The 24,641-nt window shown below is 54.1% G+C and overlaps 1 protein-coding gene across 1 annotated transcript in view; it reads right to left on the bottom strand.

The window, feature by feature from the left end:
• The window catches only part of ZNF282 (zinc finger protein 282), a 25,550-nt gene that overhangs the window by 497 nt on the left and 412 nt on the right, over window positions 1-24,641 (bottom strand). The window contains exons 2-8 of the mRNA XM_029954531.1: window positions 22,353-22,772; window positions 12,729-12,855; window positions 12,125-12,244; window positions 10,114-10,233; window positions 8,789-8,902; window positions 6,775-6,888; window positions 4-98 (exon numbers count right to left, since the gene is read on the bottom strand). Coding sequence (XP_029810391.1) covers window positions 4-98; window positions 6,775-6,888; window positions 8,789-8,902; window positions 10,114-10,233; window positions 12,125-12,244; window positions 12,729-12,855; window positions 22,353-22,772 — 1,110 coding nt within the window. The remainder of the gene's footprint in view (window positions 1-3; window positions 99-6,774; window positions 6,889-8,788; window positions 8,903-10,113; window positions 10,234-12,124; window positions 12,245-12,728; window positions 12,856-22,352; window positions 22,773-24,641) is intronic.

The raw sequence follows: 24,641 nt of genomic DNA on the forward strand, positions 1-24,641 counted from the left end.
GGCCGCTGGGAGCACCGGCAGGCTCTGCGGGGCCGGCTGCGGTGGGGGCGGTTGCTGCGGGGCGGGGGGCGGGTTCTTCACCAGCAGCAGGCTGTCACCTGGAGAGAGGGAGACATGGAGAAGGGACACGCTGATGGCACTCTGTCCGGGTCCCCGCCCCCCCACACCGTCCCTGAAAGGGGCCCAGGGCCTTAACTGATCTCCTCCGTGGCTTGGTGTGAGTCGCGGGCTCCCTGGGCCTCAGTTTCTCCGAAAAAGTGAGGTGACTGAGCAAGGGCAGGGGTCATGTTCCCTATGGTTCTAGGGCTCCTCAACCCTCAGACATGCCTAAGGCAACCCGCTGGAGAGCACTAGAAGCGGGTCCAACAGGTAGCATGCAGTTAGGTGAGAGAACACCTACCCAAAGCAGGGGCGGGGCGAGGGGGGGCCGGGGGGGGGGGCTATGCGGAAGTCACGTTGGAAGGCACAATTGCCAGGAAATAACTGCATTCTGATGTTCGATGCTAATTTATCTAAGGGAAATCTCTGGCCCAGAGGGAAAGAATTTACCAGAACTTAATCAAGGTGACAGCCTGTCTGGGGAGCTACAGAAATGGAATGCAGGGCCGGGGACCAGAACCACGCCGCCATTTTCGGTCGTGTTTCTTCTAAGCAACCGGCCTTCCAACTTGAACAGCAGCACGGCCCTGCACCACCCTGGCAACTGACCCTATCTGCACCCTGACCACACGTGACCCAGCTATCTGCACCCCTGTGTAGAAGTAGTGGTCCTGGCAGCCTCCCCAGAAAGCACTGTTGTGTCCCATGCAGTGTGGCCTTTTCCGGGCACCCTTGGGTCCCCCACAACCTCGGGGGTCAGTGGGGCATCAAGTCCAGGCTCTGGGCAGCAGAACAGTAGGCCTTGACCCAGGCTCTTTATTTAGGAGTCTCCTTACTCCTTCACCTCCACCCCCGATCTCTCCCTGGAGACGCCCCTCCTCCACCGAGGAGAAGCTGGTACAACAGGAGAGAAGGTAAAGCTGAGCCCCCTCTGACTTGGCATCCTTGGCCAGGACCTGTGTTCTCCCTGGAGGGCACGTCTCAGGCCACATCTGGAAGGTTTCCTTCAGTGTCTGACTGAGACCTGCCCTCCTTGCGGACACCCCGAGTACACTGGGCCCAGCCTGCCCTGTCTACCCATGGAACTGACCAGGCACAGGGGCGCGGGGCTCGGTCAGCTGAGCCTCCAACTCTGGATTTTGGCTCAGGTCATGATCTCGCAATTCGTGAGTTCAAGCCCCACATGGGGCTCTGTGCTGACAGTGTGGAGCTTGCTTGGGATTCTCTATCTCCCTCTCTCTCTGCCTCTCCTACAGCTGTGCTCTGTTTCTGTCTCTCTCAAAAATAAATAAATGTAAAAAAAAAGAAAAACCAGCGGAGCCATCTCCACTGGCCAGGGGCCAAAGTGGCCTCCCCTCCACACTCCCCAGTGCCAGGCCTTCAACCCTGGGGGACTGATCGAAGGCTGTGGCCTCTATCGCTGCTGCACTGGGGCCTTGTTTCTCCCTCCACCCAATCAGCTTCTCTCACTCCTTCCTTCCCAAGAGGACCCCAAGGAACGACGCACATATGTCTCCTTTTCAGGGGCTGTTTCCCAGGAAACCCAACTTGCAACAGTCCTTATCCTACTGATAATTCTTCCAACCCGATGTGCGTGTCAATCCACTGTTCTCACCTTCCCATCTTGCACCCAGCCCGCTCCCCTTCTGCCCCAGCTTAGCTCCCGTGGTCAGCAGTCATGAGACACTCCTCTCTCCTCTGCTCTGCTTGCCTGGGGAGCCCCAACACTGCAGCCATGCTCGAGCAGCTGAAGACTGCTGGAGAAAACTGCACAGACCTCAAAAGCCCCCGCCCCGCCCCGGCCTGGCACCCTACCCCACTTCTCAGCGTGCCCGACTTTATGGGGGTTACGTCACACCTCCTCCAGCCGCCAGCAGGAGGACTGCTATTCTGGACCTCACTGGCCAGTGACAAAGTCAGACAGAGGCACGTGACCTCGTTCTGGTGGGTAACACGTGAGGAGGAGGCTTCTGGGCGTTTCCTCACTCCTGAGAGTGTAGGCAAAGAGATGGCCTTTCCTTACCCTCTGGTCTGGATGGGACTGCTTGGAAGAGCTGGACAGAACCCGGGCCCGGATAATGTAGCTTCATCCTTGAATCAACTTGAGGCTGAACCTGAACCGCCTCTTGGTTACGCAGGACGAGAAATGTCCTCACTGTTGACAGCAGTCTGAACCAGGCTCTGAACCAGTGGAGAGCGGCCTACCAGGCCCGGTAGGTCCAACTTAAGAGAACACTCTCCCGGGACCCCTTGTGCCCTCACCTCATCTTTGTTCCTTTTCATACCAATGTTCTTGAAGAATTACCTAGCCTTGCTTTGACTGATCTCTCTCAAACCCTTACAGTCAGGCACAGGGCCAGCACACCGGCGAAGCGACTTTTTCAAGGTCACCATCAAGGCCCAAGTGGCCCAGTCTAAAGGCCTTTTCCCAGTCCTGCATATTCAATCCCTCACGTGTTGGCGGTCATTAACCCCTCCCTCTCTTGAGTCTCTTCCTCCAGCCTCCGATCACCCCTAGGATCACACCCGGGCCTCTTTCTTTGTCTACACTCTCCCTAGATCTCTTAAGAGTCCCCAGGCTTAAAACAACAGAGCTGTGATAATTTAGGAAGCCTTTGTCCCTGGTTCCTAGGAGGCAGCCTCGAAATCCTTGGAATTTTCGGAGTGATTAGGAGGCCTTTTCTTATTCAAGGTAGGCTCTGAGGTTATGCTAGTAAGGCAGTTCAAGGTGAGGGCCTAGATAGTTTAAACCAACATGATGCTGACTCAGGATACCAGCTGGCTAGGCCAGTAAAAGAATCCACACAATTAAGAGAGAGGGGACAGGCTGGAGAATGACCTCAACCTCACCTCCAGTGGTTCCATCAATCCTAAGTATGTAAAGAAACGCCAGTAAAAATTCTAGACACGGAAGCTTTGGTGAGTTTCTCTGGTAGGTAATGTATGCTGTGTATTGTCACACATCACTGTGCTGGGATGGTGACACTCCTGATCCCACCGGGAGGAGACAACATAAGCTTTAGGATCCTTCTAGAATGGGTTCTGTGGATCTCTTTTTGCTGGTTCGGATTTGAATCCTTTTGCTCTACTGAAATGAATTATGAGTCTAGATGCCTTCCTGGGTTCTGTGAGTTGTTCTAGTGAGTTGAACCTCGGGGGCAAATGGGAAGTCCTGCATCTGTACCCAGCTGGTCAGAAGTGAGTGGGCTGGGGGCCCTGAACTTGCCGCTGGTGTCTGAAATCAGCAGATTCATGGAGGAAGGTATTTCACCTGTGAAGTTTGGTCTAATTCCAGGGAGCTGCTGTCAGAAGCCATCGCAAACTACGCCCTCAAGTGAATCTAACCCTGAGCTTCTTCAGACTCCTGTGTTCATCTGCCTACTTGGAGGCCATCTCAGACCTTCCAGGCCCAAAGTAGAGCACTTGATTTACACAGTAAACCGGCTCTGTCCCAGGACTCGCCATTTCAGGACACCACTGCTCACCTAGTTCCTCGGGGCCCAACCTGGGGGTCACTCTTGACCCCTCGCCCACCACACACGATCCATCAGTTACATGTGCAGAGTCTGTCCTGAATCCGTCCACTTCTCTCCGGGTGCACCTGCTACCATTCCAACTTGGACCTACTGTCCCCTCTTTGCCTGGCCTGTACCAACTCTGTCAGCTTCCTAAATGCCTTCCTTGCTTCTGGGAAGCAGGTCTGCGCCCCACATGGGTCCATTCCTGAACTTATCTTTTTTAAGATAGAAACCAGATCGGGGCGCCTGGGTGGCTGAGTCAGTTAAGCATTTGACACATGATTTTGGCTTAGGTCATGATCTCACGGTTTGTGAGTTCGAGCCCCTTATTGGGCTCTGTGCTGACAGCATGGAGCCTGCCTGGGATTCTCCCTCTCTCTCTCTCTCTCTCTCTCTCCCTGTCTCTCTGTCCCTCTCCTGCTCTCTCTCTCAAAAATAATAAAAATAAATATTTAAAAAAATGTAAACCATTTCATTTCATTAACCTGTTTTAAACCTTCTGTTGGTCCCCTTTCATAGCAGGATGAAATCCAAATTCTGCCACCACCATAGGTCACATGTGGTCTGCTTCCCCCCTGACCAACTGCTCCACCCTGGTTCTCTAAAGCCTCCAGGCCTTCAGCCCTGCTCTTCCCCAACAGCTCTGTGGTCAGCTCGTTCTCACTGTCTGGGACACACTCCCTTCGGCAGGGAGGCCCTTCCTGCCTGAACCCCTTACCTCCACTCCTGCCTGCCTGCTTTCCGAGTCATCGCCTCGGAGCACGGGCTGCCCCCGACTTCACCCCGTGTGCCCACAGCCTTGCTCGTGCTCCATCACCTTCCCACAGGAGGAGACCCCTGGTCTCTCCCACTGCCTTGCCCAGTACCTGCAATTGTGCCTAGCACAGAGTAGGCACGGAGTAAATATTTCTTAGATAACAGAAACGACAAAGGTGGGGACCAGTGCTTTAACCCAAGGCAGCAAGTAATGTGGGAATTTCAGGAGCGAGCCTGCAAATCGCATTTTGTAGGTGTTGGCATCTGCATAGGGTAGTCTTGCTCTAGGCTCCTGACCCCACTTGTTCCAGAAGTATCTGGTAGCCGTGGGACTCCAAAGTCTTCCTTGTACATGCTGCTTAGATGGAGCCTCACGTGCATTTGGGTGAACTAGATTTTTTCCCTGTCTTACACTATCATACATAACTGAGGAATCCGAGGGGCCATTCAGACTGAAGTCTGACTTTGAGTCAAATAGGACACCAGGTCTTTCTTGCAAAGCCGGGGGCAGGGGAAGGGGGTTGGCAAAGCCGAGGGCAGGGGGGGCATCCTAGAGTTCTGTGTTTTACTCTAATTCTACTACCCTCTCTGCTCCCAACCCCTCTCCAGAAGAGGTGATCCTGCGTCTCACCAACAGTTTATCCTATTGTCCTTGGTAAAGGACATGTACTCTTTAATCTCAAAGATCCCACAGGTGAGCTACTAATGTCAACACGAACAAGCGGAAGGCAGGCCCACTTGGGCAGAAAATGTCAAGAAACTCTGATAAGAGGCTCTGGTGAGGGGGCCGGTGGGAGGCGCATTTCCGGATACTCCTGTCTCCTAAACTCTGGGCCGTGCCCCCAAATGCCAAGGCTCGAAGGCCTCCCGGAGAGAAAACAACACGAGGCAAATCGTTCTAGGACTCGGCATATCCAAACTGAGCAGGTAAAATGGTCTGGTCAGTTGCAAAGCTTTGCAGTCTCCGCCTAGACTCCCCTCGATCCGTTCCCACGGCCACACGTGTCTCCAGGAAAAGGCTTCTCCAGGCCACGCACTCCCAGGCGTCTTGGAGACATCAAGTGGTCGCACCGAGGGAGAAAGGTTTGGGCAGAACTGCTGGCATGGGGTGTGATGAACTAGGGCCTATGCCTTCGAGGCCAGAAATAGCGGCCTGGGCACCGTCAAAAAGAAGTGGAAAACTGCTGGTTACGTTTTCCTATCCTCAGTCAGTCCCTGGACTTTGAGCTCTTGGAGGGTGTCAGGAGTAAGGACAGAGAACGTACGGACACGAAGTCAGCCACCCTGAGAGCGAGGCGATGGTGCCGAGTCTGGCAAGAACGCCAGCCGGACGCTCAGAGTTAAATGATCCACACACATACGCCTAAGGTCACTGGACAATAAATGAAACTTCAAAAAAGACCCAAGAGACCCAAGTCAGGTGAGATGTTTGGTCCCTTACCTACTAGAGGGAAAAAAAATCCCCTCTCCCTATTGGAGCTTCGGTGGGTTGTCAGCTCAGGGTGGCTTGGGACTCTCTGGCCGTGTCTTGAGTACATGAGCCACCTGCCGCCATCAACTCCCGCTCAGGCGCCAGTGGCCTAGCCCCTCCCAGGCCACTCTCCTTTCCCTGCTGTTATGAGCTGAACTATACCCCCCAAAAGATGGTGAAATCCAGACCCAGGTACTGCAGAAAAGTGACCTTTTCTGGATGCAGGCTCTTCCCAGATGGAATTAGTGAAGATGAGGTCACGCTGGGGTAGTGCGGGCCCTGATGCGGTCTGACATGTCTTTAAAGGAAGACGGCTAGCGGAGGACACGGACACGGGAGAACGCCACGCGAAGGTAAAGGCGAAGGGGGGCCCATGCATCCACAAGCCAAGGAAGGCTAAACACTGCCACAAACACCAGCACTGGGGGGTTTCCAGAGAGGGCATGACCCTGCCAACCCCCTGATTTCAGACCTCTGGTCTCCAGAACCGAGACAATACCTTTCCACTGTTCTGAGCCACCCAGTTCGTGGTGCCTTGTTAAGACAACACCCGGAGGGGCACCTGGGGGGCTCAGTGGGTTACGCAGCTGACGTTGGCTCAGGTCATGATCTCGCAGTTCAGGCCCCACATCGGGCTCTGTGCTGACAGCTCGGAGCCTGCAGCCTGCTTCGGATTCTGTGTCTCCCTCTCTTGGCCCCTCCCCCACTAGTGCTCTGTGTGTGTGTGTGTGTGTGTGTCTCTCTCTCAAGAATAAATATATAAAAAAAAAAGAAAGACAGCACAAGGAAACAACATGCCTGCCATCCTCCAAGAAGAAAGGAGACAGAGCTTTGATACAGAGCATCACCCTGGGGGGCGGGGGTAGGCCGACGCAAGCAACCATCCCTGTGGACCACACACCCAGGGGCCCCAGGGGACGCGTTACTCACTGGGGCCAGAATCTAATCCGAGCTCTCCTTCCATTGAGTCACGTGGGCCCCACGGGTATGGCTGCTCCTCCTGTTTGATCCACGACAAAATGTCATGTGCTGAGATCAGAGACTCTGTTCGTGGAAAGAAGGCAGCATTAGAGGGTCTGTTCCTTCCCCCTGAGCCTCCCAGTGACGGTTAGAAAACCTACCGAGCAAGGCCCGCTGCCCCAGCACAGTGGGCACAGTGTTGTTTGGCATCGTTGCCCTCCTCCTCCTAGGTGCCCTCACTGATGGGGTCTCACTTGTGCCGGGACATTCGGAGTTGGCCAGGGCGGCAGGGGACTCCCCCCAGAGTCTGCGCAGCTGCAGAACCCAGAGGGGAACCCGTGGCTTCCCATCCGTCCACTGAGCCCAGAGCAGCCTGCGGTCCCGAACGGGCCGGAGGGAAGTCTGCTGTCTGATGGTGCAGGACCCGACGGATGAGTAACAGGACTTCAGAACCAGCAATGGCAGGGGCACCTGGGTGGCTGAGTGCCTAAGCATCCGACTTCTGTTCAGGTCATGATCTCGCGGTTCTTGGGTTGGAGGCCAGCCTTGGGCTCTCTGCTGTGGGCACGGACCCTGCTTTGGACCCTCTGTTCCTCTCTTTCTGCCTCTCCCCTGCTTGTGCTCTCTCTCAAAAATAAATAAACATTAAAATATAAACGGGGGGAGCCTGGGTGGGTCAGTTAAGCATCTGACTTCACCTCACGATCTTGGAATTCGTCATTTTGAGCCTTGCGTCGGGCTTTGTGCCTGGAACCTCCTTTGGATTCTGTGTCTCCCTCTCTCTCTGCCTCTGCCCCTCCCCCACTGTCACTCTGTCTCTCAAAAAAATGAATAAACATTAAAAAAAAAAAAAGAAGAAAGAAAAGATTGGCTTTCCTTCTGTCCTAGACCCCTTCAATTTCTCCACTATCAAGGTGTGGGGTGATGGGGAGCCTGGGTGGCTTAGTCAGTTGAGCATCTGACTTTGGCTCAGGTCACGGTTCAGGAGTTCGAGTCCCACATCAGGCTCTGAGCCTGGAGCCTAGTTTGGATTCTTTGTCTCCCTCTCTCTCTGTCCCTCCCCCACTGTGCTCTATTTCTCTCTCAAAGATAAACATTAAAAAAAATTTTTTTTTAAGTTCTAAGCTTGAAACAAGGATGCTAGTCTTTTTTTTTAAACTATTTTTTAAAAATGTGTATTTATTTTTGAGAGAGAGAGAGAGAGAGAGAGAGAGAGCGAGAGCGAGCAAGCGTGCACACAAATGGGGGAGGGGCAGAGACAGAGGGAGACACAGAATCCAAAGCAGTCTCCAGGCTCTGAGCTGTCAGCACAAAGCCCGATGCGGGGCTCCAACTCACCAACCATAAGATCATGACCTGAGACGGAGTCAGACACTCAACTGAGCCACCCAGGCGCCCCAGGAATGCTAGCTTTCATGTCTGATCTTGTCTTCCTGGTGTGTGGGGCCAGTCAGGACCCTGGGGTCATCATTACTAAGTATGAGGACACTGGACTTCTCCAGCTCTGCAAGCACACGTGAAAACACACACACACACGCATGTGTGCAGGCCCCAGACAGGTGGGGTTGCTCTATTGTTCTGGATTCGTGGACCCTGCCCAGAAGTTTCTCAGAAGAGATTTAACTAGTGTTCAACTCATGAAAAATTCCAGAAACTGTAAATGACTTTCTATCTGTCACAGAAATATACACGACTTTTAAAAGCCTTTCTGGTTGTATTTATTGTTTAAAAACAACCATTGCTGAAATAACTGGTCAGTTAAATGGATGCAATAAATTGTCCGTGTCGTGATCCTTTTAGAAAAGCCCTCAAACGGTTATATCCCAAAATCTGTGCCGAGCTGCTAACTGAGGAACACGCCGTATTGTCTTCTCTGAGCCTTTCGCTGGCCTTGAACCACAAGTGATGGGACTGACTTCCCAGCCGTTACAAAACTCAGAGAGCGTCTCCTTTCCCTTGACATTCACCCTGGTACCTCGCTCACCTGAGTTGGGGTCCGTTGGAATATCCCTCTCGGTCAAGTCCTGCTGATCCCAGACGCAGGGGTGCTCCTCCTGCTTAATCCGGGACAAGAGGTCCTGGGCGGAGGCCGGGGAGTCTGTTTGCGGGAATACGGCGTCAGAGGCGTCAGCGGACCCGAGACGGCCCGCACGTCTGTGCTCTGACTAAATCTCTCATTTCCTGCAATGATCTCTTTTCCCTAAAAATTCAGGCCTAATTAAATGACGCTAATTAATTAAAGGTTTCAGTCAGCTTGGCCCCAATCACTGGAACTTTCACTGCAGGTGAATGGGTACTGGGGGTGGGGGGTTGTCATTAGCAGTGACCTCAGGAAAGTCTTTCTGTGCTTCAGGGATCTCAGTGCTTAGAGCGGGAGTCACGCGGGAGCACCGAGCAGCGCCGTGGACAGAGGCTCTCCTCAAGAGGGAAAATGAGGCCTTCCCTGAGATTCACCATTTTTGGGGGGATTTTTCTAAGATGTATGCTACCCCTTCTTTCTTTTGCAGTCTGCTCAACCTCATTCACCCTTTCTTGCCTTCGTATCCCTGGAAGTTCTCTTGAAGATACGAACACTGTGACGTGGTCCGGGAGCATGCCCGATGCAAAGGGGACAGGCTTCCCCCAACTCAGATGATGTGATCGCTTACTGCGGGCGTGAGGCTCTGAGCGGGGGCTGACTACGTGGGGCGCTAACCCCTGGATAACTAACGAGCTGCAGTATGTCACGAGGTCTTGTGATGAGCAATTCTGTGACGGGTAGGCCACAGAACCCACAGAGTTGGCCAGACATCATTCTAGATGTTTCGGTAAATGTATTTTTTTTAAGAGGAGATGGATATTTCAATCTGTAGCCCTTGAGTCAAATGCGTGGCCTTCCATAATGCGGGCGGGCCTCCCCCAGCAGCTGAAGGCTTTCATCGAAAGAGACCAAGCACCCCCAAGGAAGAAGGGTCCAGCCTACAGATCAGGACATGGCAGCCTCCACAATCACTGAAGCCAAGTCCTTAAAATGAGTCTGTCTCTCTCTCTCTGCACATGGACAGACACCACACTCACCCTGTGGGTTCTCTACAATAGTTAAAATAGTTCAAAACAAGGACAAAAAAGATAAGAAACAGGACAAGCTAAGTCCAGACATGTAGCAGATCGCTGTGTTTGTGTCCTTCTGGAAACTCTGTCTCTCTGCCCATCCTGGGTCGAACTCCCCCATTTCCAGCTCTGGCCTGGCACGCACAATGGACAGCGCCGGGGACCGTCACGCCACGCTGGGCCCTCCCTCTGCCCGCCTGGCTTGGGCCCTGGACTCACCGGTGATGGACTCGGTGGGGATGGCTCTCTCCTCCAGGCCCCGCTGGCCCCGGACACACAGGGCCTCCTCCCGCTTCACCTGAGAGGACAGATCCTGCGCAGGCACCAGCGGCTCCGCGCCTGGGGAGAGGGAATCGTGTCATTTGGTGTCCTTTCTGAACAACCATCACTCGGACGTTCTTGGGGTCGGCAGCGCGACCGACGGCGCTCATGAGGGAAAGACCCAGGGGCCTCTAGGGCCTGGTGGGCAACTGCAGGGGACCCCGAGAAGCAGAAGGTCCTGGGAGCAGAGAAACAATCAGTATTCAGGACAAAGGGGTAGGTCTGGACACAAGATGAGGTATAATAAGGCTGGGAGAGAGTTCTAGAAACAGCCCCTGCAGGGTTTGGTGCTGATCAGGACCAGGCCAGGAGTTTGACCTCTGTGTAGGAATCACCGATCTTCACTTTTCACCCCAGTCAGAAAGACGTGGCCAGACACACACACACACACACACACACACACACACACACACACACACACGTGTGCATACAGACACAGCAGACCCACAGACGCGCGCACACTCACACACATGCCATCAGCAAGTCTTCAGACTGGGCAAAGGGGCGCAAGGCCAACCCATACGGGACAACTAATGCATAGTGTACTCGTGCACACAAGACAGTGACCTGTCCTCTGTGTGGACCCCGAGATGGGCCGAGCAGGCCGGGCCCTTCTATGTCCCGGCCCCAGGAGCAGGAGGCTCGGGGGGAGGGGACAGATTAGACGAGGAACGGGTTTCACCACTGCGCCCAGCCCAGCGGGTGAGGCACCCGACCTCTCTGGCTCTGGGCCTGCTTGTTCCCCCCCCCCCAAGGTGGGCATCACGACCGCTGCCCCTGCACAGGGACGGGTGAGAAGTGGTGAGGCGGAGGCTGACAGAAACGCGAGCGCCTGCAGCTCTGGAAGGCGGGGAAGGGGCTGCTCGCATAACCGCCCAGAGACAGAGACTCGATCAGGGGTGGCCGAGAGCCGGGGATTGGGGGCTGTGGGGGACAGGAGTGACTGCTCATGGGTCCAGGGTCTCCCGTGAGGAAAATGTTCTGGAATGTGACAGTGGTGATGGTCACAGAGCTCTGTGAACCACTGAATTACACACTTTAAAAAGAGTGACTTGATGGCACATGAATTCTATCTCAATGAAGAGAAGAGTCTGGAAAGGAGGGGCTTCCTTAAAAAGGACAGAGTTCAGGGGCACCTGGGGGGCTGTTGGTTAAGTGTCTGACTTCGGCTCAGGTCATGATCTCACGATCTGTGAGTTCGAGCCCCGCCTTGGGCTCTGTGCTGACAGCTCAGAGCCTGGAGCCTGCTTCGGATTCTGTGTCTCCCTCTCTCCCTGCCCCTCCCACACTCTTGACTGTGTGTATGTGCGCTCGCTCTCTCTCTCTCTCTCTCTCAAAAATAAACATTAAAAAAAGGAAAAGGATGGAGTTCACTTAAGGTGGCGGATGCAGCACCCCTCAGGAGAACCAGGGTCCCGGGGAAAGGCCTGTAGGGTGCACCAGGACCGGAGCCCTGGAACCTTCCATCCCAGCGACAGTGGACTGGGCACGATGCTGTCGGGCACTAGATCTCCTCGGGACTGAACATCCCCCCCAAGTGAGGAAGGCTTCATGCCTGTGGCGCAGCCCCAGCAAAACTGTGCATCCAGGCGGGCTCCCCGTCCTCCCTGGGGCTGTGCCCAGCTGGTCCCTGGTGCCCAGCCTCCCGGGGCAGGCAGAGGTCAGGCCCGCGAGGCCGCAAGCCTGCTCCTCTCTCCTCTCTGCCCAGTTCGTCTGGCTCTGCCCCGACGGACAGCCCGCAGGACTTGGGGCGCAGCAGCCTCTTCCGGTAAGTGACCACCATTATTTTGGGGGCGGCAGAGCCAGCCCCCAGAACAAGTCAAGGGAAGCCCGTCTTGAACGCAGCAAGGATGGCGAGGCTTCTCTCCTGCCCTGCCCTTGGCCTGGGGCTTTCTTCGGCCACCATCACCTGTGTCCGGATCCATTAGGATTTCTCTCTCTTCGGGGTCACGCTGTTCCCACACGCAAGGCTCTTCCCTGGGCTCGGCCTGGGACGGTGCATCCGGCTTGGGTGCTGCACCCTCTGCGTCTAGAGAGAGTTGGAGGGGAAGCAAGGACACGGTGAGGTTGACCAGTCAGTCCCCATTGAGGGCGCTGGCAGACGTCTCCCTCACCCCAGATGCCCTCCCCACCAGAGGCCCCCTCGAGGGGGGACGTCACTACGTACACCAGCTAATCTCTTATGGAGGAACCTTGAGGACGAGCGCACGGATTCCAGGCTCTGGGGTGGAAACCGCCGGGAGAGCCAGCACCAGACAGACTGCGTGCGGCTTGTCCAAGGGGCCCATGATGCAGTTGGGCCACATTCCAGAACGGAGCAGCCCCCAGCTCAGTGCTACAGGGACACGTCCTGTTACTGGGCTTTCCCCCATCGCTGTCATGCCCATTCTATCTCAGAGCATCATGAGCACACGGGGCCTTGTATCTCCCCGAGGGATGAACGGGAGCCCCCTGCCCCAGGGTTCCGCCCTCTGCACGCTCGCTCCGCCTGCTGGGGGAGGGGGGGCTCTCACCCAGGGACACCAGGGTTTTGTAGTTCTCCTTGACCAGGTTGTTGTAAAGTTCCTTCTGCCACTCGTCCAGGTTCTTCCACTCATCCTCAGAGAAGTAGACAGCGATGTCAACAAACGTCACCGGAACCTGGGCCGACAAGAGTCACAGTCTGGCGCCTGCTGCCTGTCCCCACAGCCTCCCATCCAGGGGCCACAGGGACCCTTCCAGCGCAGAGCTCACTCTCCACGACTCCTGTCCCCCAGATCCCAGCCCAGCCTGCCTCAGGGGGGGCCGGTCCACACTATTCCTCATCTTCTTGTGTTCCAAAAGAGGGACGGCCAACAAAACGGGGACGTCAACACTGCCTCCCCCCCGACCCACCTTTTTAAATTCTTTTTAATGTTTCTTATTTTTGAGACCGAGAGAGAAAGAGCATGAGGGAGACAGAATCCGAAGCAGGCTCCAGGCTCCCAGCTGTCAGCAGAGCTCACACGCAGGGCTCGAACTCAAGAATCACGAGATCATGACCCGAGCTGAAATCGGACGCTCAACCAACAGAGCCACCCAGGCGCCCCTTATTTTTTTGTGTTAAAGCACTTAACCATATCCTTTGTAAGCTCGCTTTCAGGTAAACTGGGTCCCTGAAGGTAAAGCTGAAGTCCATGTGCTGCTTTTGGCACTCAGGGTGACAGAGGTGTGGAAGGTTCTCAGAGTGGGTGCCTGGAGCTGAGTTCACGGAAGCCCTGTCCCCAAACCTGTATTTCCAGTCAGGTTAGCTCGGGGTACGCAGTTACATTTTTGTCACCGAAACACGCAATCTAAGGGCACGTGCTAAAGCTCTAGGACCTGGACCTGCTCCGCCCACCGCTGGCCCCAAGCATCTAGATGCACTCGGTTTGGAGCCAGTAAGTGTTGGTGAGTGCAGCGAAAGGCCGTTGGCGGTACTGGGCAGCTAAGTCCCCTGCAGCCGGGCTCGCCCATCACCAGCGCGGCCCCTGCTCTGCGCTGCAGAGCTCCACGTCCACGTGACCAGGGTCCCTGTTCTACCCATCTCAGATGCTCACCAGAACAGCCCAGCCTGGCGTCGCATCTTTCTTTTTTTTTTTTTTAGATGTTTTCTTTTTCTTTTTTTTTTAATTAAAAAAAATTTTTTTTTCTGTTTTTTCATTTATTTTTGAGAGACAGAGACACCATGAGCCGGGGAGGATCAGAGAGAGACACAGAATCTGAAACAGGCTCCAGGCTCCGAGCTAGCTGTCAGCACAGAGCTGGATGTGGGGCTCGAACCCACAAACCGTGAGATTATGAACTGAGCCAAAGCTGGATGCTCAACCGACTGAGCCACCCAGGCGCTCCTGCACTGCATCTTTCGAAGAAGTTTTGCTTCATGACCCTGTTAGCGGACCTTCCCTTCAGGGACACATGGCCTTGCCGCCACCCCTCTCACACCCGTGGACCGGCCTTCTGCTCACACCCTGGCGTCCCACCCCTCCATCCACCCCAGCCCTAACCGGAGTGTGTCAGGCTCTGAACCTGCACACGGGGCCACGGTGAGGCACCTCTGCGTGCATCGGCAAAGGACAGCTCCTGGGGCGCCTGGCGCCCAGCTTGGCGAGTGAGCATTACATTCTGTAATGCGTAAGGTGGACATCTACACCATGTAAAGTGTGGCTTTACATGCATTAGAAATGCCTAGGGGCGACTGGGTGGCTCAGTCGGTTGGGCGGTTGACTTCGGCTCAGGTCATGATCTCACACCTCCTGAGTTTGAGCCCCATGTCAGGCTCTGTGCTGACAGCTCAGAGCCTGGAGCCTGCTTCAGATTCTGTGTGTGTCTCTCTCTGTCCTTCCCCAACTCGTGCTCTGTCTCTCTCTCTCTCTCTCTCTCAAAAATAAATAAAAGTATTAAAAAACAAACAACAAACACCAGGGCCCCTGGTGCCCAGCTCAGTGAGTGGGCAGAGGCTTTACATAAATGAGAAATGTCTTGGGGGCACCTGGGTGGCTCAGCTGGTTAAGCGTCTGTCTTCTACTCAGCTCATGATCTCACAGTTTGTGGGTTCAAGCCCCTTGTCCAGCTCCGTACTGACAGTGCAGAGGCTGCTTGGGACTCTCTCTCTCTTTCTCTCATTCTCTCTGCCCTTCTCCCATTCTCACACATGTACATACTCTCTCTCTTTCTCAAAATAAATAAATAAACTTAAAAAAAAAACCCAGAAATGTCTGCTGTCACATCAGGTGCTCATAACCTTGAGGGCATACTGCACACCTATATGCCACCCACTGACCGACAGCCCACCCACCACCCATCTTTAGAGACAGAACAGAGCTCCTCACTGCCCGGATCCGCCACCAGACTTAGGCACCTGGGAAAACAGATACAGACCACTTCCTGCACTTGACCCTCCTGCTGCTAGACAAAAGTTACAGAGTTCTGCAGGGGACATCCACCATACGTTCCTGCCACTTGTCCCTAGGCTGCTTTGGAAGCCTCTCGTTGACCCTGTGGCCATCTCCGGTGCTCCCTGGGAAGCTGCTTTCAAATACTTCCCTCTCCCCACCCCCACCCCCACCCCGGGCCCTCCCCGGTCTCCCCATCTGTCCTGGACCCTGATCACAGGGAGCCACTGGCAACGTGCCTCTCATTGCTCCTCCATCTTCTGCCCGAACAATCTCTTCCCTCTGACACCTTAGGCTCTCCCTGGAGGGTCATCCCACCTAAGACAACCCAGCTCTGCCGCCTCAAGAGCCTCCACCCTCCCTCTTCACTTGAAACACACTTGGCGCTTTCTTCCCCACAACCCGTACGTCCTTTAACCCTTTCCAGTCTGGCTATGAACCATTCACACTCCGAAACCACACCCGGGATGGGCATCGGGGCCTCTTGTTAACCCTCAGCCTTTCAGACCTCTTTGAAAGGGCAGATCGCCTTTCTGGAATGTTTTCTGTGTTGGTTTCCACAACTCCGCTTCCTCCAGCCCACCCACAGCTTACTGCTTCCTCTTCCTCCCCCAACCCCAAGGCTCTGCCCTTCCCCTTCCCTGTTCTTTCGCTTTTTCTTTGCAAGTTCATCCTCTGCACAACCTGAGTGGTTACCTCTTTGCAGAGGACACTCCTCAGCCTTCTCTGCTGCCTTCGGAGTTCAGATTTCCACAGCCCTCTGAGTGGCTCCATTTTTTAAAAAATTTTTTAATGTTTTTTTAAATTTATTTTTGATACAGAGAGAGACAGAGCATGAGAGGGGGAGGGGCAGAGAGAGAAGGAGACACAGAACCGGAAGCAGGCTCCAGGCTCCAAGCTAGCTGTCAGCACAGAGCCTGATGCGGCGCTCGAACCCACGAACGTGAGATCTGACTTGAGCCGAAGCCAGAGGTTTAACCGACTGAGCCACCCAGGTGCCCCATGAGTGGCTCCATTTAATCATCTTTTGGGTGCCTCAAAGTAAATGCATCCAAAAGCAAGTTCACCCTCTCTTCCAACATGCCAACTCCTCGGCCTCACTTCATCTTTTCTGTGAAGAGTCACAGTTCTGGCATCATGTTCTCGCGGTTGGAAAGACATCACTTCATAAAAACGTCCCTGCTCCAGCACAGAGCGGGTAGTCAGACATGGCCAGAGACCGCAGGGAGCCTACAGTCTAGCTAGACAGAAGAGACCACCCGTGATTATCTGTCGGCCAATTAACAGACACACTGGAATCCAAGAGGCAGAAAGGATCTGAGAGACAACAGCCTTCCCTGGATCTGACGAAGAGAATGCACTTAGCATGGCCAAGAGAACGTGATGAATTCTAACTATTACCAGCAACGTCAATTAACTTTCTCATGGTGCTTTATGGTCATGGCTTTGAAAACATGTGCACAAATTCTTTTAAGAGCCCCTTCCAAAAGTACAGCCTAATTCTCCTCCCCTTGAGGGTGGGCAGAAGAGTTAGTAACTCACTTCTAACAAACTAAGAAGTGATGTGTAGAATTTCTGAGACCAGGACATAAGAGACATTTCAGGGGCACCTGGGTGGCTCACTCGGTTGAGCGTCTGGCTTCGGCTCAGGTCATGATCTCACGGTTCGTGGGTTTGAGCCCCGCATCAGGCTCTGTGCTGACAGCTCAGAGCCTGGAACCTGCTTCGAATTCTGTGTCTCCCTCTCTCTCTGACCCTCCCTTGCTTGTGCTATCTCTCAGTCTCTCAAAAATAAATTTAAAAAAAAAAAAAGACATTTAGCTCCATCCCAGTCTCTCTCTGGGATCATGCAGTCGAGAGTGGGCGGGAGCAACCATGTTGTGAAGATACAAGCAGCCATGCGGGGAGGTCCACACAGCGAGGAGCTGAGCCTGCCTGCCACCAGCCAAATGACAAGGCCAGACCGGATACAAATCCTCCAGCCTCAGCCAAGCCTTCAGGACCATAAACTCAGCCAATAGCTTCATTGTAACTTCACGAGACTCTGACCAGAACCAGGCGGCCATGCTGCTTCTGAGTTCCTGACCCACAGAAACTGTATGATGGTAAACAATTATTTTTCGATGCTGCTAACTTTTTGGAGTATTTGTCACACAGCCGTAGGTAACTAATACAAGGAGCTACATACTGTTGGCCCCGTCAACAAAATCAATGAATCCTCACAATTCATTTCATAAATGGATAATCATCTTCGTTTCCCAGGAGAATACGGATGTGCAGAAGGACCAGCTGGGGATTGACTCATAAAACCACTTCCTTATCCTTCACTTCTTTCCAAAGAGGGCCTGAGGAGGCTCAGGGACAACCAAAATCAGACTTGAGCAGGTGTGGGAAGACAGTCCCCGGCAAAGCCCACATTCGAATCCGAGTCCTCCGATTCCAGACCTCATACCCACCCCATCGCTGTGTGAGGGCATCGGTCAATGCAGAACTCCTCACGCCCAAGCCAATGCACAAAACACACAGAGGTGCCAGGGAGGGCACAGAGCCACGTGCGAACGTGCAGCACCGAGAAGAGGAAAGGGCAGCGTGTGAAGAGATGCTAAATGTGCCAGAGAAGCACCGTGCCGAACCACACTGAGGAGACGCGCCTGTGGCCACAGTGGCAGGGGGTCTCCCGGGGGGGGGGGGCGGGGGGCGCGGGGGGTCCGCGCTACCATCACAACGCAGTTCTTTTTCTTTTTTATTTTTTTAGTTAAAAAAAATTTTTTTTTACTTAGTTTTGAGAGACAGAGAGAGACAGCAAGAGCAGGGGAGGGTCAGAGAGAGAGGGAGACACAGAATCCAAAGACAGGCTCCAGGCTCTGAGCTAGCTGTCAGCACAGAGCCCAACATGGGGCTCGAACCCATGAACCATGAGATCATGACCTGAGCTAAAGCCATATGCTCAACCAACTGAGCCACCTAGGCACCCCTACAACACAGTTCTATGAAGCTTCAGTAAATCGCTGTCACACAACTCTGCTGGCAAAGTCACTGGCTTGGTTGGCTCAGCAGATAAAAAGACACGTCAGACTCTATCCCTTATGTGGAAGCGTGAGCTCTCCGGCTGGGCAGAGTCACTCGGCAAATACTTTTTGTTTTTTGATTTTTTGTTTTTAAGTTACTTATTTTGGAGAGAGAAACACAGAGTGTGAGTGGGGGAGGAGCAGAGAGAGAGGGAGACACGGACTCCGAAGCAGGCTCCAGGCTCTGAGTTGTCAGCACAGAGCCCGACGCGGGGCATGAACTTACGAACCGTGAGATCATGACCTGAGCCACAGTCGGATGCTCAACCGACTGAGCCGCCCAGGCGCCCAAGCAAATATTTTTGAATAGTGACTAACGCCAGGTACGGTTACAGGCAAGGAGGACGCAGCAGTGAACCATGCAGAAGCGAGACTGTGGTCAGAGAAAATCATCCAAGGAGACAGAAAAAAAGGAGTATATACTTAAGGTGCCCGATGGCACAGTGCTTTGGGGGAAATGAGAGCAGGGACAGGGAAAAGAGCGCGAAGGGAAGGGGGCTGGGGGGGCCGTGGAAGGGCAGACCCCCCCCCCCCATGGAGGTGACAGGGAGGGGGCCAGGTAGGCACTCAGGGAGGGAGCTGGCTAGTGGAGGAAAGTCCCTGAGAGGAGACTGTGTGGCTGGAAAGGGGTGGACAGGAAGGGCGGCGGGGACAGGGGGTCGGAAGGTGCAGCTGGGGAGGTGGCCCCTGATGGAACAGGGCCTTTTATGTTGCACGAGGTGGGAAGCTATTTGGGGGTTTTAAACAGAAGTAACTGATTTATTTATTATTATTATTTTTTTAATGTTTATTTCTGAGAGAGAGAAAGAGAGAGAGCGTGCATGCACTACTGAGGGAGAAGCAGAGAGAGAGAGAGGGAGACACAGAATCCAAAGCAGGCTCCAGGCTCTCAACTGTCAGCATGGAGCCTGACCCGGGGCTTGAAGTCACAGACCTCAAGATCATGACCCAAGCCAAAATCAGGCGCTTAACTAACCAAGTCGCCCAGGCGCCCCTAACTGGTTTATATTTTCGAGGGATCGCTCTGGCTGCTCTGCTGAGAACGACTGAACAGGGCGAGGGACAAGGATGGAGACCAGGCAGGAGACCACGGCGACGCAGGGCCCCACCGGAGGATGGTGGGAGCGGTGGAGGGGGAGCGCAGTGACCGGACCGTGGATGGTACTTTGAAAAAGGGTCAGGCAGACAGCGTTTACTAATATGCTGGCAGGAGGGGTTGAGAAAGAGGGTAAGCAAACGTGACCCTGAGATTTTTGGCTTGAACAACTGGAAGGGTACAGTCCTCTTCCGTGGGGACGAGGATGACTTGGTTAGAACAGGTTTCAGATTGGTCGTGTTAAATCTAAGAGACGCACCGAATCCCACAAATTAGCAGGTCGGCATGTGGATCTAGCATTTAAGAAGGAAGTCTGGGCAAGAGACAGAGAGAGAGTGGGCGGAGGAGACTGCATCCGAGAGCTGACGGCACACAGGGTGCATTCAGAACTCCGAGGCGGAATGAAATCTGGGAGGGAGCGTAGATAATGAGCCAAAGGTCAACACGAGCCCTGGACCTCTCCAAACAGAAAAGGTCAGGGAAAAGGAGGTGAAGCCAGTGAGGAAGACTGGGCAGGAGTCATGAGTAGGTAGGAGCAGAATCAAGAGAGGGGACTTGGGAGCCATGTGATAGGGTGTTTCAAGGAAAGGGTGGCCTCCTGTATGCATCGCCACCTTCGGGGCAGAGAAGACAAGACAGAACTGACTGTGGACGTCATGAAGGCTTTGGCAAGATGAACGGGACGGAGAGCTGGGAGCAGAGGGCTGGCTGGCAGAGGTTCCGGGGAGAATGGTCCAATTACCAACGTCCTAGAATACTGAGAATAGAGGAACATGTTCAATGAGACCATGGGGGACGCAGAGGCAGAATCAAGTCAGAAGCTCAGAAGGACACGCAGCCTACTTTCTTCTACAGACACTTCTTTTTTGAGAGAGAGAGTGATCGAGCCGGGGAGGTATGAAAAGAGAGGAGACAGAAGATCCAAAGCAGGCTCTGTGCTATCAGCACACTATGGATCGCAGGGCTCAAACTCACGAGCCTACGCAAGACCATGATCCAAGCTGAAGTCGGATTCTTAACCAACTGAGCCACCCTGGCACCCCTCCACAGACACTTCTTAAGGAAAAATGAAAGAGATGGAGGGGGAATTAACAGATTTAAAAAGACTTAAAAAACATAGCACCTTCTTAAGTTCTGATCCAAACAAACAGGAAACAAATTATGACATGTCTGGAAGAAAAGAACATTTGAACACGGACTAGACACCTGAGTGGCCTGAGACTTTTGTTGTGGTAGAAATATGGATGGGGCACGTGGGTGGCTCAGTTGGTTTCGTGTCCGACTTCGGCTCAGGTCATGATCTCACGGTTCAGTTCATGGGTTCGAGGCCCATGTCAGGCTCTGTGCTGACCGCTAGCTCAGAGCCCGGAGCCTGTCTTCAGATCCTGTGACTCCTCTCTCTGACCCTCCCCTGCTCATGCTGTCTCTCTCTCTCTCTCTCTCTCTCTCTCTCAAAAATACATAAAAACATTAAAAAAATCAAACTATTGAGACCTTATTTCAAAAAAAGATTCTGCTTTTTAGATCTATAACCTGAAATATTTACCAAGAAAAAAAAGATTGTTATCTGAGACTGACTTCAAAATCAAATGGGAGGGGATGTAGGTAGGGATTTAGAGGAAACGGGCCAAGAGCAGATACACTGAAACTGGATAATGGAGGGGGCACCTCGGTGGCTCAGTTGGTTAAGTGTCCAACTGCGGCTCAGGTCATGATCTCACAGTTTGTGAATTTAAGATCCGTGTTGGGCTCTGTGCTGACAGCTCAGAGCCTGGAGCCTGTTTTGGATTCTGTGTCTTGTGCACTTTCTGCCCGCCCCCTCCCCCAGGATAAATATTACACAAAACAAAACAAAAAAGAAACAAAAAGAAAAAGACAAAAGAAACTGGATGATGGGTACAGGATGGTTCATCGCACTATTCTATCTACTTGTGTATATATCTACATTTTCTTTTTTTTTAATGTTTTATTTATTTTGGAGAGAGAGAGAGAGACAGATACAGCATAAGCAGAGGAGGCTCAGAGAGAGAGGAAGACAAAGAATCCAAAGACAGGCTCCAGGCTCTGAGCTGTCAGCACACAGCCCCACGTGGGCCTCGAACCCATGAACCGTGAGATCATGACCTGAGCCAAAGTTGGACACTTAACCGATTGAGCCACCAGGTGCCCCTGAATTTTCAGTAATGGAGGGATTAAAAAGGAAAGGGGAGAAGGGACTGGAGACAGCAAATACTGACGACTCGGTTAAGGAACTCAGCTCTCAGGAGGAGCAGAGAAATGAGGCAAGGACTGGAGGGAGAGGCAGGGTTAGGGAGGTTTTCATTACAGGGACAGGCAATGTTCGAGGACGTCTAGAGCGACCAGCAGAGGGAGGAGCTGATGACACCAAGGAGAAAGAGGGAGAAGGCCAGAGCGAGCCTGGGGTCGGTGAAGGGTGGGCGGTGAGGCCACAGGCTCGAGGCAGTGGAAGGAAGAATGCGGGGGCTTCACATGCATCTCTACTGGGGACTCCATTTTCTCAGAGGACCAGAAGGCCGGGTCACTGACCGACCGCACAATGTTAAGGATGCAGGGGGACGATGGGAGAGCGAATCGAAGAGGGAAACGGAGCACGAATTCTGAGCTGCAAGAAGGGCCCACAGAGAGGATGGTCACAGCTTCCTAGCAATTCCAGTTAATGCGGTTTGGGCTCTGTCTCAGCCACATTCATATAAGAACATTTGAAGATAACCGATGACACATGGTCCTCTGTGGGTGCCAAGGGCCAAACCCAAGCCACGAAGAGCTGCGGGGCTTTGCAGACACGCAGGGACCTTGGTGGGGGGCGGGGGGGGGGGGCTGGGAAAGGCCAACAGAGAGAAGCGGCACACGGGTTCTGCGGGGAACGGGTGGAAGGCAGCCTCACGGAGATGGAAGAGTCAAGACTCGTTTGTTTTAGCAGAGGCAGGCTTGAAGAGAAACTGAATCACCCATGAGGGGGCCAGACAGTTTCGTGGGAAGGACTGGCTAATTGACATCACGAGTTCTGTTCCCCTGTGCTGGTCCTCGCTTCCATCCCTGCCCATGGGGACCACTACGTACCTTGGGGACCTCCCCCTTGCTGCCCGGCGGCAGGCGCAGCACCCAGAAGTTTCGGTTTCTCAGCAGGTTCTCCATGTTCTCCAGGCGCCTCTGCAGCAGCCCATACTCCTGCAGCAGGGTCCCCAGCATGGCCCACTTGCTCTCCATGTGGTTCCCGAACTCCACGGCCGTCTTCTCGCAGTCGGCCAGCTTCTTCTCGGCCGTCCCCGTCCGCCCCTCCAGATTTAGCAGCTGGCTGGCCTGGGCCTCCACCTTCCTCTCCACAGCCTGGATGGCGGCCACCACCGTCCAGAGCGAGATCTCTGCAGTGGGCAGCTGGGCCTCTCTCATCATGCGGTCAGGGAAGACGGGGGCCCTATCTGGGAAGGGCGGGAACTGAAAAGGCATCGGTCGCCGGGCGTCCATGTCCCATTCTTGAGCCTGTGTGCAGAGCAAGAAAGTGACAGCCTGGGACAAGACCCTCTGTGAGTGGGGGTTGGGGCCTGACAGCAGGAAACAACTTGGCCTCTTGATTTTCAGCCAGGCCCCCACCCTCCAGGTGACCGAGGTCATTAATGTTCCCAGCAATAGACTGAGCAGCTGCCCAGCCAACCTGCCCATCTCCTGCCATGGTCACTCGTTTACGCACCTTGACCCTTGCTGGGTCAAGGCTGTGGACAATCCCCCCGCCCCCCCCCCCCATGGTGTCACGAACCGCTCCCGCAGAACAGCCACTTTTCTTAGGGGCTGGACTTAGTGGCGAACTCCCTCTGGAGTTGCCTAGTGCTTTCTGTTTCACAGTAAGAATTTTCTCGTAAGTCATCTGACCCTAATCTTCCCAACCATCTCTAACTAAGCAGGCTGGGGCAAGCATGATGGTCACTGCTTTCAAGATGATGGCACTGAGGGACAGAGAAGTGGCTGGTCATTCCACGGCCTCTGCTTTCACCACCAAATGGAGTGGCTCTAGGTGCTCCTAGAGGGTAATGAAACACAGCTGAGGGACGTGCCACCGTACCCAGCAGGGCTGTGACCAAAGGAGCCACCAGAGAGCCCCAGGGAGGGATCCAGGGAGCAGCCTTTTTTCCATATACAACTACTTATTCAAGTTTTCTAAAATGAAAACAGGCTCGCCAGAAAACGTCACTCCCTGATGAGGGGAGGAGGGGAGATGCCTCAGAGGAAGAGGGGGCTCCCCAGTCCCGTCCTTGCTTCCTGGACCCAGCGTCCAGGGGTGAGGTGAGGCCCCCCGGGGTCTACGCTGGGAGCTGAGCCCTATGACCCAGAGAGGGTGGTCACAGTTCATTGGTGACCTGGGAACCGGCCCCATACTAACCAGCACCCAGGGCTCAATGGACAACAGCAGGGCTGATGGCCAATTCTCCTTAACACGAGAGGCGAGGGGAGGTGTCATTTTCTTTTCTTGCTGTTGCTGCTTGCTGGAGGCCCTCAGGCTGGGCGGCCAAGTGGTGGCCTGCTGTTTAGAGGTGACCGGGCAGGCTAGGGACAGGCATGCCAACTGCCCTCGCTAACTCTAAGCAGCTGTGACGGTCACAGAGGAACGCCCCACAGCTTCCCGGGAATCGCCCAGTGACCTGGGGCGGAGGGGAATAGGGCCCTGGTGCCAGGCCCCGCTGCGAAAAGAGGCGCTATTTCCATCAGACCCATCCTTCTGAGCTCACTGAGGCCTCACTCCTCTGGGCCCAGAGGAGGGGACAGGGGCTGACGGCGGAAGTTCGAGCATCACCAGGCCCAATTTGCTTTTGGAAGGTCTGGAGACCTAAGGGTGAAAAGTGATCCAACTCGGCCGCCCAACTCCGGGCTAACTTGTCAGAACCGGGTTGAGAAGCAGGCCAGGGGCAGAGGGGGCTTCTGTGGGGTCTGCCCACGGTCAGCTCTCCCGGGGAGACCCAGCCCGGTCTCCATCGGCACCACCTGGTCGCCTTTTCCGCAGCACACAGCTCCCTCCCAAGCACTGGCTACCAAACTCAGCTGCACCCCGAGATCTTCGTGGAGCTTTACGAACTGACTGGTGTCCCCTCTCTACCCAGAGCCGCTGATTTCACTGGTTTGGGGTCAAGCGCGGCGTCTTAAACGCTGCTCGGGTGACTCGAAGGTGCAGCCAAGTTTGCCACCAGCTGAAAAGAAGGCAAAGTCCCCTCTCAATGGCCCCTCTCCTCCATCACACCCGGTGCAAGGGAAAAGTGAATGACTCTTTAGACTTGGTGCAAGATGGCAATACAACATTGAAAAAAAAAAACAAAAAACCTTTTTGTCCAAGTGGCTCCGGTGTAAGCCTGTTGGGGTACG

This window comes from Suricata suricatta, chromosome 2, assembly GCF_006229205.1.
Source record: "Suricata suricatta isolate VVHF042 chromosome 2, meerkat_22Aug2017_6uvM2_HiC, whole genome shotgun sequence".
NCBI classification, from domain to species: Eukaryota; Metazoa; Chordata; class Mammalia; order Carnivora; family Herpestidae; genus Suricata; species Suricata suricatta.